At 38.5% G+C, this 14,847-nt stretch overlaps 1 protein-coding gene across 1 annotated transcript in view; it reads right to left on the bottom strand.

The window, feature by feature from the left end:
• Positions 1–1,886: 1,886 nt before the first annotated feature.
• YES1 (YES proto-oncogene 1, Src family tyrosine kinase) overlaps positions 1,887–14,847 on the bottom strand; it is a 52,855-nt gene continuing 39,894 nt past the window's right edge. The window contains exons 4-12 of the mRNA XM_040586159.1: positions 14,742–14,840; positions 10,296–10,399; positions 9,364–9,513; positions 9,005–9,160; positions 8,555–8,734; positions 6,175–6,251; positions 5,675–5,828; positions 4,969–5,100; positions 1,887–4,197 (exon numbers count right to left, since the gene is read on the bottom strand). Coding sequence (XP_040442093.1) covers positions 3,989–4,197; positions 4,969–5,100; positions 5,675–5,828; positions 6,175–6,251; positions 8,555–8,734; positions 9,005–9,160; positions 9,364–9,513; positions 10,296–10,399; positions 14,742–14,840 — 1,261 coding nt within the window. The 3' untranslated portion in view covers positions 1,887–3,988. The remainder of the gene's footprint in view (positions 4,198–4,968; positions 5,101–5,674; positions 5,829–6,174; positions 6,252–8,554; positions 8,735–9,004; positions 9,161–9,363; positions 9,514–10,295; positions 10,400–14,741; positions 14,841–14,847) is intronic.

The raw sequence follows: 14,847 nt of genomic DNA, 5'->3' as shown, positions 1-14,847 counted from the left end.
GGTGAAGTCCTGCAGCAGGTTCTGCAACCTCCTAAAGGTCTCTCACAGCTGCCAACCACCTGTGTAAGACCCACCAGCTATCCAGGATTCTTGATCAGAGCCCAGGTTTTACACTCGTGGTCATTGTATCAAAAATAGATGCAACCATCCCATTCCCATCTGCTGACTCTTCCCACCTTGACTTGAAAAGGTGTCTGCCAGATGTGCATCATGGGGGTTACCAGCCCTGCACTGCCTGGCAGCCTCCTGCAGCGTTTCCAAGGTCAATGGCAATCTTGTTCCTGCATTAGGATCAGGCTGAAGTAGGAACAAGATGCGCAGCTACCAAAGCACCCACGCTTCTGGGCATTTGCACAAATAGACTCTGAGTACCTACTGCACAACACAATGGCTGTTGGATGAACCACAGTTCCAGGCATCAGCAGTTATCGACCACCTGCTTATGGTGCCCAAATCAGATATTCAAATTTAGTCCTAAATTCTTTAGCAAGTTTTAAGAATCAGAGTCTCCTGTTTGCAATGTACTGCTTAGCTTAAGTGAGTGCTCCTGTGGTTTAAACCCAACATAACTGCGTAGCTCTAAGTGAAGTCTTGTGTGTTGGGGGAAAGCTGGCACAAATACAAATATCTACAGCATCTTCACAGAAAACTTAAAAATTCAGAAGTTTATTGGATTGAACAGATCAAAATAAATAACAAAACTGAGGGCTCATTAAGTTTCGTTGTTTAAATTCATTTATATGCGTTCCAGCTGTGGATAATGTGTTTTAGAATAAACAGTATTGTAGATGACTACAGGTATGATAGAATTCCAACTTGCTGCTACCCATCAGCAAACTCTAGGAGACTTCTTTTTGTAAAAAAAAAAAAGGTAAGACCTTTCCAAGACTACTTTTCAGGGGTAAGAGCTACGCACAAGCCTAGTGAAATGACAGTCCAGTGGCTGCAAGGATAAAAAGACAAAGTTTTTTTCATAATGCTTTATGCTAAAATAGGGATGTATTTTATCTAAATAGTAGGATAATGCACATTTTTATGTTTGGAAGTTTACTCAAAGACAGTATGAAAATATTCTTAAAATACTACAGCTTGAAACAACGCATGACAGAAACAATCTGCAGGCCTAGCATGCAGAATGGGTATCACAAGGTTCTGGTGGACAATGGGAAGAGCACAGATTACCAGCATTACATTACTGTTGTCATTAAAAATAGTAAAACATTAATTACATTACAGAAAATACTAAAAATACAATAAACTTTGCCATTTTTAGGTTCTGTTAAGAATGGTTTTAGTGCTGTATTAGTTACTGAAACTCAAACAGTACTCTCGCTCCTTAATCTACAGTGGCACTGTACATACACGTCAGGATTTGTGGTTTGAGTTTACTGGTCATTGAGACAGGTAACATTGAACGAAGTTGAGATAAACCACCAGCTATCACAAGAACAAATGTATAAAACTCCCTGAAAAATTGCACAGAAGTCAACAGTGGCTGCTAATACCATTAAAGCAGGAGAGAGGAGATGTGTTTGCCCTGCAGTGGCAGTGACCGCCAGCTGAGATTCTATACTGGGCTTGCTCTCACAAGAATCCCAAGTCTGTCCATCTGTCTGTCGTGAGGGTTAGTTTTATGTCCAGACAGCACTGTTCTAGTCCGTTCCTGCCAAGAGCTTCTGAACTGCTCTAGAAAATGTCTCCCTTTTCACAGCAATAATGCACCCTGAACTCAGCATCTTGTATGAAAGTACATTAAAATAGTTTACAGAGCACAAAAATACACCCAAAACTCATGAAGGATTAATTCCCCTCCTTTTCCCCTCAATATGAAAACTACTCTGGTTTTGTCCCCCTCCCACCTTTCCCCCCCATTTCAAATAAGCAGATGCAATCAAGGAGAAATTTATTTTGAACCAATTCTGCAAAACAGTTCAACAATGCCATACTTTATAAAAATACTTAGTTACATAATTAAACTTATTACTATTTATATAAAAAGTGTGAATGTGAATTTTAAACTCTGTTAGGGTAAGAACCACATCAAGGTCTTCAGGTGAAACAAATAAATTTTCATAAACATACAAACTCTTTTGGAGAAGTTTTATAATACACAACCATTTACAATGAACACGTTCATTAAGTTAGTGTTTTATTCCTTTACTATACAAGTGTTATTACAATGAACCGTTCCATTCAGTAATTAAAAATCCAAACAATGCCGGCGTCATTTTTGGCATTTTTTGTTATAACTGTATTAATACATAAACTCATATGATTGTGTTATTGATTTTAAAATATTTAGAAAAATTAAAATTCCATTTATTTTTTTGGGTTTTTTTGATTATTTTGTGTGTGTGTGTTTTTGTTGTTTTGTTTTTCTTACATAAAGCCCTTTTAAAATTTGATAACCACAGATGTATAGGGGATAAGCAATGATGAGGGATAATGAAAAATGATGGCACTGTTCTTACAAAGATCTGTTTGGTAGTTGGATTCAATGTAGTGTAAACCCATGAAGAAAGTTAAGTTTAGTACCAGAACTATATTACCAGTTTTTCTGAAATTCATTTGTGGATAGCTTTACAATGATAATATGAATTCCAACCTGGTAGCTAAGTTTAGTGTTTCAAAATTAAAGTACGTAAGCTCAATCAGAAATTCAAGAACCTCATGCAAATTGTTGAGTAAAAGACATGATGTTATTGCTTGATATGTCATTAGCCAAAGAAAATAAATCTAAATGTAGTGTCAACTGAGCTGAATGCCAGCAAATTTCAATGTCACTATATTCGGACAATATTAAATATACTTTATCCCTTTAGTTTTTAAACTTTCACATTTTCTTTTGTTTATTTTCAGTTAAATAATTCTGTAGGAAGGGCAGAAGTGGGAAGAGCAACTGCGTGTAAGTGTGTCTTAATAGTCAAGAAAAGCAAAAGTGCAATCAAATCCCTGAACTAGTGACAGCTAGTGCTTGTGGCACCCACCCTTGTTAACACGTATAAGCCACATACAACAGTACCAGACCTGTCTCTGAAAAAGGACTAAAAAGCGGCCAGTTACCAGCTTCAGTCTTGCTTTCCTGGTGAGCTTTGTTCAGGTAGCCTCCCCATACAAAAGCTTGCAGTTGGATTGGAGCTTAAAAGAGTAAAGGTTTTCCCCCCCTGATTGTATTACATAGCTTCAAGTTCAAATATCATCAAACTTTATCAACACAATTTTATAAAATATTACCTCATTTTCTAGTTACCTTCATTATTCTTAATTAGCTATGCAGAAAGAAAAAAAGAAAAATCTCTCATGCTATTTTCCAGTTATATTAATACAAGTATTAACACAGTGCATTATGCTCTCTAATTTCACTATTGAGGTCTACCATTTAGATCAAGTTTTGTCATTCACTGCTCCAATTTCTCTTTTAACCTGCCTACCCTAATTATGTCCATGCAAGAGGAAGCTTAAAGATCAAGACTATGTATCAAATACAGTTATACCATCTTTTGTGGGGGTGGGGGACACACATGTAAATTTGAACACAGGGAGTTTTACAGAACTGGAATAGAATTGCTTGGTCCCACAAAGTTCTTCTGCATTAAAAATGTCTTACCCCAAGATCACTAATTCCAGACAATTCCCTCTTTAGTAGAATGATTATCAAATGTTGGGAAAATAAAGGATTTGAAACATTGGTTTTTCTGCTATTGTTCACACCAACACTCATTTTTCTACCCTGTATTTTCAGTAAGCTTCCTTTGGACCCTGAAAATAAGTTGGGAAAGAGGAAAAAAATAAAAACATATCATTGGTAAATTAGATTATAACACTTTAAAAGTGGTTTTGTGCAACTGCATCATGAAATTCCAGTTTGCCATAAAGAGCATGCAAAGTAGCAAAGATTTTCTTTCCTTTGATTCCTTACAGACGTCAGGAACTCTTTGCAAGTCTTTTAACATTTGGCAGATTTGTGCATGTTATATAGACTGTTGGCTTATAAATTGTCTCCAGGCTGGTACTGTGGTTCTGTAGCAGTAAAGTAGTCCTCCAAGAAAGACTGTATATATTCAAATGTTGGTCTTTCATCAGGGTCCTTCTTCCAACACAGTTTCATTAACTCGTGGAGAGACTCTGGGCAGCCTTGCGGGCAAGGCATCCTATATCCACGTTCCACTTGTTCCAGAACTTCCCGATTCACCATCCCTGAAAGAAAAGCATTTTAGGTCTGAATGACATTATGCAAAGAACAGTTTCCTGAAGGTTTTCAAGTGTGTCTCCAGCTGCGATGCATGTGAATCTACCAGAACAGGACCTGTAATGAATGCACTTTATAATGAAAGAAATCTTTACATTTTGCATTAAAGACACTTTCTGAAAATTGTTTAATTATTCTAGGAATTCCTCAGTATCTGGTTCTTCTTCCATTTGTATACTTTCCCACTGCCTTGGGCCTACCCTTTCAAAAAGGAGACTCAAGCACAAATACCTTCTGCCCACCTTTAAGTTCCATTCAAGGACCACCTGATTTGAAATCAGGTCAACAAAAAGGCATTATACACACCTAACAGAAATGCCTTGCAAATTCCAGTCCCAGTAAAACAGCTAACAAAATACATTACATATGTTTAGGTTCAAAAACCAATCTAGTAGCTTCACTCTACTGATGCTTACTGTGGCTTGGGAAAATGTCAGAAGTAGAAATTTCAGGGACAGATAGGATAACATAAGGATACCCGCTAATCTGAAATGAACTATCAGTCACATTTACAAATGCTATTAGAGCATTTTAAAAAATATATGAGTTAATCTCTAAATAAAACAAAGTAGCTTTGTGAAAAAAGGAACCAGTGAAGTGTTACTAATTTTTTGACTCTGCTTGTCAACTGTGGGCTCTGAATGAAGGCAAAAAGTACAAAAGGTAACTTCAGAAGTGCAGAATACAGTAAAGAAAAATCTATTAAATTTCCCTCTTACCTGGATATGGCACTCTCCCCTTTGTTACCAGCTCTGTCAGTAAAATTCCAAATGACCACACATCTGACTTGATTGTAAACCGACCATACAATGCTGCTTCCGGAGCGGTCCATTTAATTGGAAATTTAGCTCCTACAAACATCAGAAAGACGCTCAGTTCCCCTTGCTTATACATAATTTGTTTACATTTCAAACTATATTAAAAAAAGTACTGCACTCAAAACAATTTTACATTTTGCTTTGTTGACAAAATTTAAGGTGGTTTAGTATTTTAATATTTCAAACTGGAAAGCAGTTTCAAACTAAGGCAGAAACTACTGGCCACAATTTCTGGAAGCACTTAAGACATCTGGGACTCTTAATTAAATATGTTTCAAAAAAGTGAAATGATCTTCAGAATCTGATAAGCATCATCTCTGGAATGTCAGCTCTCTTCAAACTGTAGCAAGTTTTACCCCCCAAAAAAACCCTAAAAACTTTTTTGAAAACACAAGCAAACTACCAGATAATTTTGAAAATTTAAAAGTTTACTAAAATTGTGCTTAGGAGAGGAGGACAACTAAACATAACCGTGAAAGCACACTTTCACATCACATGAATAATCTTTATTCATGCAGACAGAATACACAGACACATTCTGCCAAATGTAATAGTTCTAAGTAATTTGAAGGTAACTGGTCTTATTCAGTAAATGAATCAGTCTTACCTTGTCTTGCAGTGTACTCATTGTCCTCTATTAACCTTGCTAAACCAAAGTCTGCTATTTTACACACAAGATTGTCTCCTACAAGAATGTTAGCTGCCCGGAGATCCCTGTGGATGTAGTTCATTCTTTCAATGTAAGCCATGCCATCAGCAATCTTAAAAATAAAGTTTTATTAAAGATTATTCTTCATGACTATATACATTTCTCCCAAGCATTAAGCTGCATCCCTTTATTTTAGCTCCATTCTCATTGTATAAGTATAGGAAGTATAGCACAGCAAGAGCTTGTGATGGCACAGGGTGTCTGGCTATACGGTATCTGCTAACTGGGTACTAGACTGTTTGTTTTTGCCAAATTACAAACCTACAACAGAATATGTAAGACAGAACAGTGTAAAATAGCCACAGCATTCAATATTTATATTTAGTCAATATCTGATACAGTTTTAAATCTCTTCTCTAAAGCACAAAATCACAGTTGTCTTGGTTTATACAATGTACCTGAGCAGCCATGTCGACCAGCTGTGGGAGTTTTAAGTATTTCCCTTCTCCTTCCTTAAGGAAGTCTAGCAAGCTGCCTGTAAAAGATAACGCATTTTGGGGAAAGAAAGGGAAAACCCAACACATTAATTTGATCTGAAAACAGAAATGAGAACTTTTTTCCTAGACATTACTATTTATTCATCTCCCCAAATCTGTATTTGAAAATACATCATTTACCAGAATACACGACTCAATGACTGTGCCTGATAACCAGCTAGGGCAAGTTTTCTCCAAGTATTTTGGAATCCATTTCAATAATTCAATAAAACAGATTGCTGCTTGATGATTATATGGCAATACATAAGGATTTTTTCCAATATTCCTGGTATCAATGTCTTTCCTAGCTGGGCTTTTTTCCACAGTGAGATTTATAATTAAAGAACAAAAAACCTCCTATCCATTACTTTCTGCCAGCTCCAATTATATACTAGAAAAATGATTCTGAAATTGGGTTCATTTTGTTGCTTTTTCTTCCTTACAGGGGAAAACAAAAGTATCTTGCATTCTTTATAATATATTATCTTATCCCATTTATATAATGCAATTGCATTCAGAACATTACAACATAAGCAGTATTTGAAATCAGTTCCAAGGATCTGCACTTAAAGACAGTGATCTTTACACACATGGTAAAACTTGGTCTCTGACGTAACAGCTTTCCCTACAGGTGTAATTATGCCATAAGGATACAGGAACCTAATCTCTTTCCTAAGAAACTGGAGAAGACTAATGATTAATCAGTCTCATCATAGTCAAAATTATGACAAAATTACAAGTGTGGTGATGGTAGGGAAAAAAACACTGAACCACATATCTTGCAATGGATTCATCGCTGTAGCCACAAATTAGATAATTCTGATGTGGTTTTAGTCACTTGCTGTATTTCTGCATTGAAAGTAAAAGTGTGGCAGGCCAGCCCACACTGCTGCTGCTGTTTGTTTTGTGTGTTTGCAGACTTTTTCCCACCTTGGCTCATGAGCTCAAAGGACCAAAGACGAACAAAGATTTCACATTGATCCTTAGTAACCTGTCCGCATTGGAAAAAATTTTGGGTACTGTGCAGTTCTCACCTACCTCTTTTCCTTGTAAAAAGAGAAAGAAAAAAAATTTTAAAAATTGCCACTAGCTTTCAAGTATGAACCACCAAAGAGGTTTTATGTTTTTTGGCAAAATGTGAGATGTTTTTCAAACAGAGGCTTCCAATGGCATTTTTAACCTATAATTTAATCAAACATGCTACTGTTTTTCCAATTCTTCTGTTTTTTGTAATGTAACATCCCAATTCTGGGTTTAAACTTTCCTTTTTCTTAGACAGAAAGCTATAAAGCATTTTTTTTTCCTGATTGCCTTCCTGAAACCTGACTTCTGAACACTGAAAAGTGATTTTGCATGGCAGATTTAAGACCTGACAGACTATCTAGTGTTACTTAGAAACAACAGCACAGAAGGAAACAACAGCACAGAAGGAAACAACAGCACAGAAGGAAACAACAGCACAGAAGGAAACAACAGCACAGAAGGAACTTTTTAGATTTTCTACTCCTTTCTACCCTTCTACTTACACAACACTTTAAAAAGACCATCCAAACAGGAAGAAGACTCCCATATATTTGTGGCAGAGTAGTGAACACAAGTAGCCACTCTCCTGGACTTTAAAATTGCTTCTATTTCTTATCAGCAAAATATATATAGCAAATAATCTCTGCGAGATGAACAGAAGTCTGCGTTTTTTAAAAAGTGGAATAAATGACTTGAAAATCTGCTGCTTCTTAATACTAACGTGTTTATTTCTACATTCAGCCTAAATCTCTAAATCTCTGTTTCAGCAGCAGGGGAAACGATACAGAGCAAGGGAAGAGGGATGAAAGACTGATAACAAACGAGGGAGTCTGGAAAGAAAACCTCAACTTTTTTAACATTTACTATTACACTGCTGGAAAAGAAAAACTAAAAAAAAACCACCAAAATTCAACTGATTCTGTCATTGCGAGCACGATCTGTCTACAGGCAGGTATATTATCATGATGATATTCCCAGCTACGCCATCCAACTTTAATGTAACAGACAGTACACACTAAAAAATGAGGAGAAAACCCCCCAGTCTTGTACGGAAGTTTAGAAAGGGTGACACAGATGTGCAAAAACAGCCATGCCCCTGCTCACAATCTAAATCAGAACTGCTTCAAGTAGGTCAAGCGTTGATCATTTTAATTTAATCAAAATTTCTACTTATACTCCAGTCAGCTTAAACCTAACAATAATTAAACATTTAATTTGTTGCTGGGATCTTAAATAATCTTTTAAATGTAGTATCTTCAGATTATTCTGCCACACACACCTTTTGTCATGAATTCAGTGACGATGTAGATTGGTTCCTCAGAAACAACTGCATATAGCGGAACAAGCTTGTCGTGTCGCAATTTCTTCATGATCTGAGCCTCCTGCAGGAAAGCTTCTGGCATCATTGTACCAGGTTTTAGTGTCTTGATTGCTACTTTTGTGGTTCCATTCCATGTTCCTAGAGAAACAAATCAGATTTTATTCTCCATTATAATACTGAAGAGATTTTCTGCTGAAACTTTGCATTTTCTTCTGTTTTCTTAGCTAAAAGAATAATTATAAACTAGAATGATATTGAGTATTTTACTTTTACATGCCTGATGATCATTGGTATTTTTTCCCTTCACTTATTTGTCAGATTATCTTTCAGATCCCAATACCGATTTACTTAAAATACTATTAAAACATTCACAGAAACAAATGAAAGATGTCACGTTTAAGTTCTTACCCATCCATACTTCACCAAAACATCCTTGGCCCAACTTAACTTCTAGCCTCAAAGATTCTCTAGGAATTTCCCAGGCATCTTTTGCTAGCCCCTGTGTTTGTGGTTTCACAGTGGGACACACAGTTGTTAGCTTATGACACAGCCCATCGGCATGTTCTGGAAAACAGAAAGAATAAGCTTCATAGTTAAACAGGGGTAACACAACATCCTAATATTGATAAAAAGAACGAGCCAATTTACTTTTTGTCAAAACAAGAAGAAATGTTATGGTTGTAAATTTTAAGAATAAGCTACATATGCAATTTTTCTTCCTCACAATAGGCACAAGGCAGCATTGGGACATTAGCACTTGGGCTTACCTCTGTAGTGTTTCACCAGCTTCTGTAGAGATTCAAATTGTGCTCTGGTTGTGATATAGTATCCACCATTGTCAAGTTTTCTGATTTTGTAGTGTTTCACATTATCACCTCTGACCTCATCCCAGTCACGTATGGAAAGGGAGTAAGCACCTAGGAAAAAAGTCATACTTGGTTCTTCACCAAAAATTTAAAAACATATTTAATGTGTCTCCACAGCTGTCATTAAACACATACATGTGTGCACATGCATATGTATCATGTGATAGACAAAAATGGTCATTATATCCATCTTGGTGGTGGTGGGAGTGGCAAAACGGGAGAGAGAAGAGGTACTGTCCTGTTTTCAGCTGTGGTAGAGTTAATTTTCTTCCTAGTAGCTGTTACAATGCTGTGTTTTGGATTTAGTATGAGAATAATGTTGATAACACACTGATGTTTTAGTGCTTACTCTAAGTCAAGCACTTTTCAGTTTCTCATGCTCTGTAAGTGAATTGCACAAGAAGCCAGGAGGCAGCATAACCAGGACAGCTGACCTGAGCTAGCCAAAGGGATGTTCCATACCACAGAACCTCATGCTCAGTGTATAAACTGGGGGGAGTTGGCTGGGAGGCGCTTGCTGCGGACCAGCTGGGCATTGGTCAGTGCATGGTGAGCAACTGTATTACGCATCATTTGTTTTTCTTGAGTTGTATTCCTCTCTCTCAATTTATCTCCCTTTTCATTGCAATTTTTATTAGAATTGGTATTGTATTATATTTTATTTTATTTCAATTATTAAACTGTTCTTATCTCAACCCATAGGTTTTATCTTTTTCCCCTGATTCTCCTCTCCATCCCAGCAGGGTGTGGGTGTGTGTTAGTGAGTGAGCAGCTGCGTGACACTTAGTTGCTGGCTGGAGTTAAACCACAACAGATATAATAAATATACGTACCTTTAGTGGTTTCACTCTCTCTTACTAAGAAAATACCGCGCTGGTTCCCAGGATTTAAAAGTAGCCTTTCTGCATCCTTCCTGCCCATCTTACCAAAATACCACCTAGAAAACGTTAAATAAGACATGTGTTAAGTAAAAGCTTTCAGTGCTCTGGTAATCATATAAATACAGATTGTGAAATCTCAAGCGTTGACTGGAATACTATTGTCCCAAAGCAGGTAAAGATCAACAAAATAATGACATCCATATAATCAAAAGATTAAGATGACCTATTTTTATATGACTCTCATTTCTATTGTTTGCAAAATACATGTAAAGAGGCTTCTATCCACAAATACTACTTTCTTCTGATTGTTTAACAATGGACATTGACAGTACTCAATATTGAAAGTAACACCCTCATTCTGGTTAAGCTGGATCAGATGACACATTGGTAGCACACTTAAACACTGCAGCAGCTGAAACTCCCTTCTATAAGAAGTTCTGGCTACTGGAAACCACAGGCCTGTCAGCCTGACCTCAGTGCTGGGGAAGGTTATGGATCAGGTCATCTTGAGCACCATCATGCTGCACATACAGGACACCCGGGCGATCAGGCCCAGCCAGCGTGGGGTTATGAAGGGCAGGTCCTGCTTGATGAACCTGATCTCCTTCTATGACAAGATGACCCACCTAGCGGATGAGGGAAAGGCTGTGGATGTGTCTCCCTGGACCTTAGTAAAGCCCTTGACACCACCTCCCACAGCATCCTCCTGGGGAAACTGGCTGCCCATGGCTTGGGCAGGTGTACTCTGTGCTGGGTTAAGAGCTGGCTGGCTGGCCGAGCCCAGCTGGTGGTGAATGGAGTCACATCCAGCTGGGGACTGGTCACAAGTGGTGTTCCCCAGGGCTCAGTGCTGGGGCCAGTGCTGTTTGGTATCTCTATTGATGATCCGGACAAGGGGATCGAGTGCCCCCTCAGTAAGTTTGCAGGTGACACCAAGTTGTGGGGGAGGGTTGACCTGCCGGAGGGCAGGCAGGCTCTGCAGAGGGATCTGGACAGGCTGGACCGATGGGACAAGGCCAACTGTTTGAGGTGCAACCAGGCCCAGTGCCGGGCCCTGCCCCTGGGTCACACCAGCCCCACGCAGCGCTACAGGCTGGGGCAGAGCGGCTGGGAAGTGCCTGGTGGGAAAGGGCCTGGGGGTGCTGGTCAACAGCCAGCTGGACATGAGCCAGCAGTGTGCCCAGGGGGCCAAGGTGGCCATCAGTGTCCTGGCTTGTATCGGAGACAGTGTGGCCAGCGGGACAAGGGAGGTGACTGTCCCCCTGTGCTCGGCACTGGTGAGGCCGCACCTCGAATGCTGGGTTCGGTTTTGGGCCCCTCACTGCAAGTGACATTGATGCACTGGAGCATGTCCAGGGAAGGGCAACGAAACTGGTGAAGGGTCTGGAGAACAAGTCTTACAGGGTTGTTTAGTTTGGAGAGGAGGAGGCTCGGGGGGGGCCTTATTGCTCTCTACAACTACCTGAAAGGAGGTTATGGACAGGTGGGGTAAGGTGTCTTCTCCCATATAACAACCAATAGGACAAGAGGAAATGGCCTCAAGTTACACTGGTGAAGATTTAAATTGGGTATTAGGAAAAATTTCTTCACCAAAAGGGTGGCGAACCATTGGAACAGGTTGCCCAGGGAGGTGGTAAAATCACCATCCCTGGAGGTGTTTAAAAACGCATAGATGCGGTGATTAGGGCCATGGTTTAGTGATGGACTTGATGATCTTAAAGGTCTTTTCCAACCTAAATGATTTTATGATTCTATGTTAGAAAACAATATTTAATGCAAAGTGGGTGTGCATAAATGTCACTGGATGACAGGTTCGTTTAGGTTGGAAGAGGCCCTCCAGAGATCTCTGGTCCAGCCTCCTGCTGCAAGCAGGGTCAGCTGTGACCTGGCTGCTCAGGGCGTTGTCCACTCCAGCCTTGAAAACCTTGAATGATGGAGCCCACACAGCCAACTGGGCAACCTGTGCCCCTGCCTGCCTGTCGTCAGGATAAAAAGGTTTCTTCTTGTATCCAGCTGGAATCTCTCCTGTTTCAAATTCTATTGCTTCTCATCCTTCCCTACCTCAGTAGAGGGAGCAATTTTTTCTACTGATCATTTAGAAAAAAAACTGTGGTAGATATCATTTACTTCTCTATAAGTAACAACACACCTTTGTAGCATTCATTCTGACATTGAAAAGTACACAGATGTTTTAAAACACCTGCGTTTTTTCTTGCCTTAAGTTCTTTCACAAAAGGAATTTCTTCTTTTATGCTCCCACAATGTGCTCGTCCTGATGAATAGCCTGCACACAGCTCTGTCCTGAGCCAGTGATAAATTTTAAGGTCCGTATCCCAGTGAACCCCCAGACTTCGGAATAACATTATTCCTAACTACATTTTATTTTGAATATGTGCCTCAGAAGTCAAAGTGATGCAAAACATAAACTTCAAACATTTCCATTTGACGCTGCCACAGCATCAAGCAAATCTGGCTTCGTGAGTGTTGTGAGAAGAAAATTAATATTGGAAAGTGCTGCAAAACAATGGTTTTGTGGGTGAAACATTTGGTGGGGAAATACGTAGGTAAAGAGGGATCATTTTGTTGGCCTATAAACAGAATGGCCTGTGCAATTACTTGGGAATTTGAAACTTATTCTTACTTTTTTATTTTATTTATAGGTTGACTGTTTAAGTAGATGTGCAAAATTAGAATTGGATATGAGAGTACATACACGTGAGACAATTTGGATGTCACCTATAATCTTATTGAAGCAAACCTGAACCCTAGTTAACTACTCCACATGAAAATGCCTCTTCCCCAGACTACCACAACAATTTACAAACCGTATTGTAAAGTGTTATTTTGTTTCATTGCCTATAAAATAATAGTGGGATTTACTTGTTCTTTTTATAAGCACTAAATATTTATATTATGGTATCATTCAAAAGGCACATGCATAATACAGATCCCATCTCATTCAAAAGGCACACAGGTAATATGGATCCCATCACAAGCAGTTTGTTATATAAATGACTTCAGGTTTTAGAAAAGACCACTTCAAGAAAATCCTAGCAACTTGGGTCTGTGTATTGCTTTTGCACTTGTAACTAAGTGCAATCACAAAAAAAACCCTATAAATGCCATCAAACCCCAGGGTTAACAAATGAACTCTAACGCAAATGAACTCTGTTCCAAATGCTGTGGCAATATTTAATAAAATCAGCACTAATTTTTTTAAAATAGTCAGTTTGAAAAAGCTTCCTCACTCATCACCTCTCAGTCTCGCCTCCAGTCATCACATAAACTAGCCAGCTCTTAGGGACCATACTTTCTTTGCAGAAACACTGAATTCTAGTTTGCAAGGGGCTATCATCCCCATTTCAGCACTACTGCATCTGTAATGACAATATGGTTTTACTGCACAGTTTTTTTAAAAAAAAACACCCTCAATTTTTCTTCAAAAAATCTGAAGTCAATAGTTTTAAAAGCAGCTGAAACTCAAGGGCATAAATTAACAGTGCATCTTTGATCCAATTACTTTTTAATAGCAAAGAGCCAGGTGACAGCAGTAGCAACATGCTAAAGTCTCAGCTTGAGATTCAGGAAACATCTTGGAAATCAGGCACTTTTCCCAGAAGTGCATTAGCAACACAGAAATATGCAGCTCATGTATCTGGGAATTGCTTACTGGTGGTACTATGCCTGCATACTGAAGCAAGAGCTGCGGAGCTTTATATTTCTAGTACAACAAATAAAATTAATTCTATGGAACAAGCATAACCTGAAACTGTACCCCAGCTCACAGTTCCAACAGTAATTTTATGTGATACTGTAAGGGTTCTGGGATCTTTGTTTGTAAATAAATGTAGGAAGCACTGGCACCCAAAGCAATACAATCTTCCCAAACCATAGTAGTCCTTAGTGTGCCTAACAATTTTGTCACCAAAAAGTTATTACAGATTAATAGATTAGCAATAACTGTCCACACAAATATTTTTTTTTAGAATGTAAGAAGAGGTGCTACCAAGGATAGAGCTGACCAAGCAAAAATAAGGATAAAACCCTAGAGCTGATGGTGTGTGAATTCTTTAAGTTAAAAACATTCATTTTTGCTTTATATGAAAACACAATGCATGTTCCCCAATTCTTATCTTCATTATTGCATTCTCCCATCTTTTTTCCTTTAGCCCTACATATAGCAAGCAGGCACAAAATATTTGCATGAGTGCCCACCTCGCACTTACTAATAATTATACCTTTGACATTATCCAAGTAGCATTGCTATCCTTTAATTACTAGTATTATCCTACTTCACCTTTAAATGTTACATTTAATAAATTAAAGGAATAGTACCACCACAGGGCACAAAGTGTAGAATGGATAATAAGAACAGATTGACAGGATACAATGTCTTACTCTTCTGCTTGAATGGAGTCTGCAGGAGCTACGTAATTGCTTGGGATGTAGCCTGTTTTTCCTGTAGCAATGGACCTTGCTTCCCACCAGTCTCCTTCCCTGCAAT

This window comes from Falco naumanni, chromosome 3 (genome assembly GCF_017639655.2).
Source record: "Falco naumanni isolate bFalNau1 chromosome 3, bFalNau1.pat, whole genome shotgun sequence".
Classification (NCBI taxonomy): domain Eukaryota; kingdom Metazoa; phylum Chordata; class Aves; order Falconiformes; family Falconidae; genus Falco; species Falco naumanni.
The sequence above is the reverse complement of the archived record's forward strand: the minus strand, read 5'-3'. Positions and strand labels throughout refer to the sequence as shown.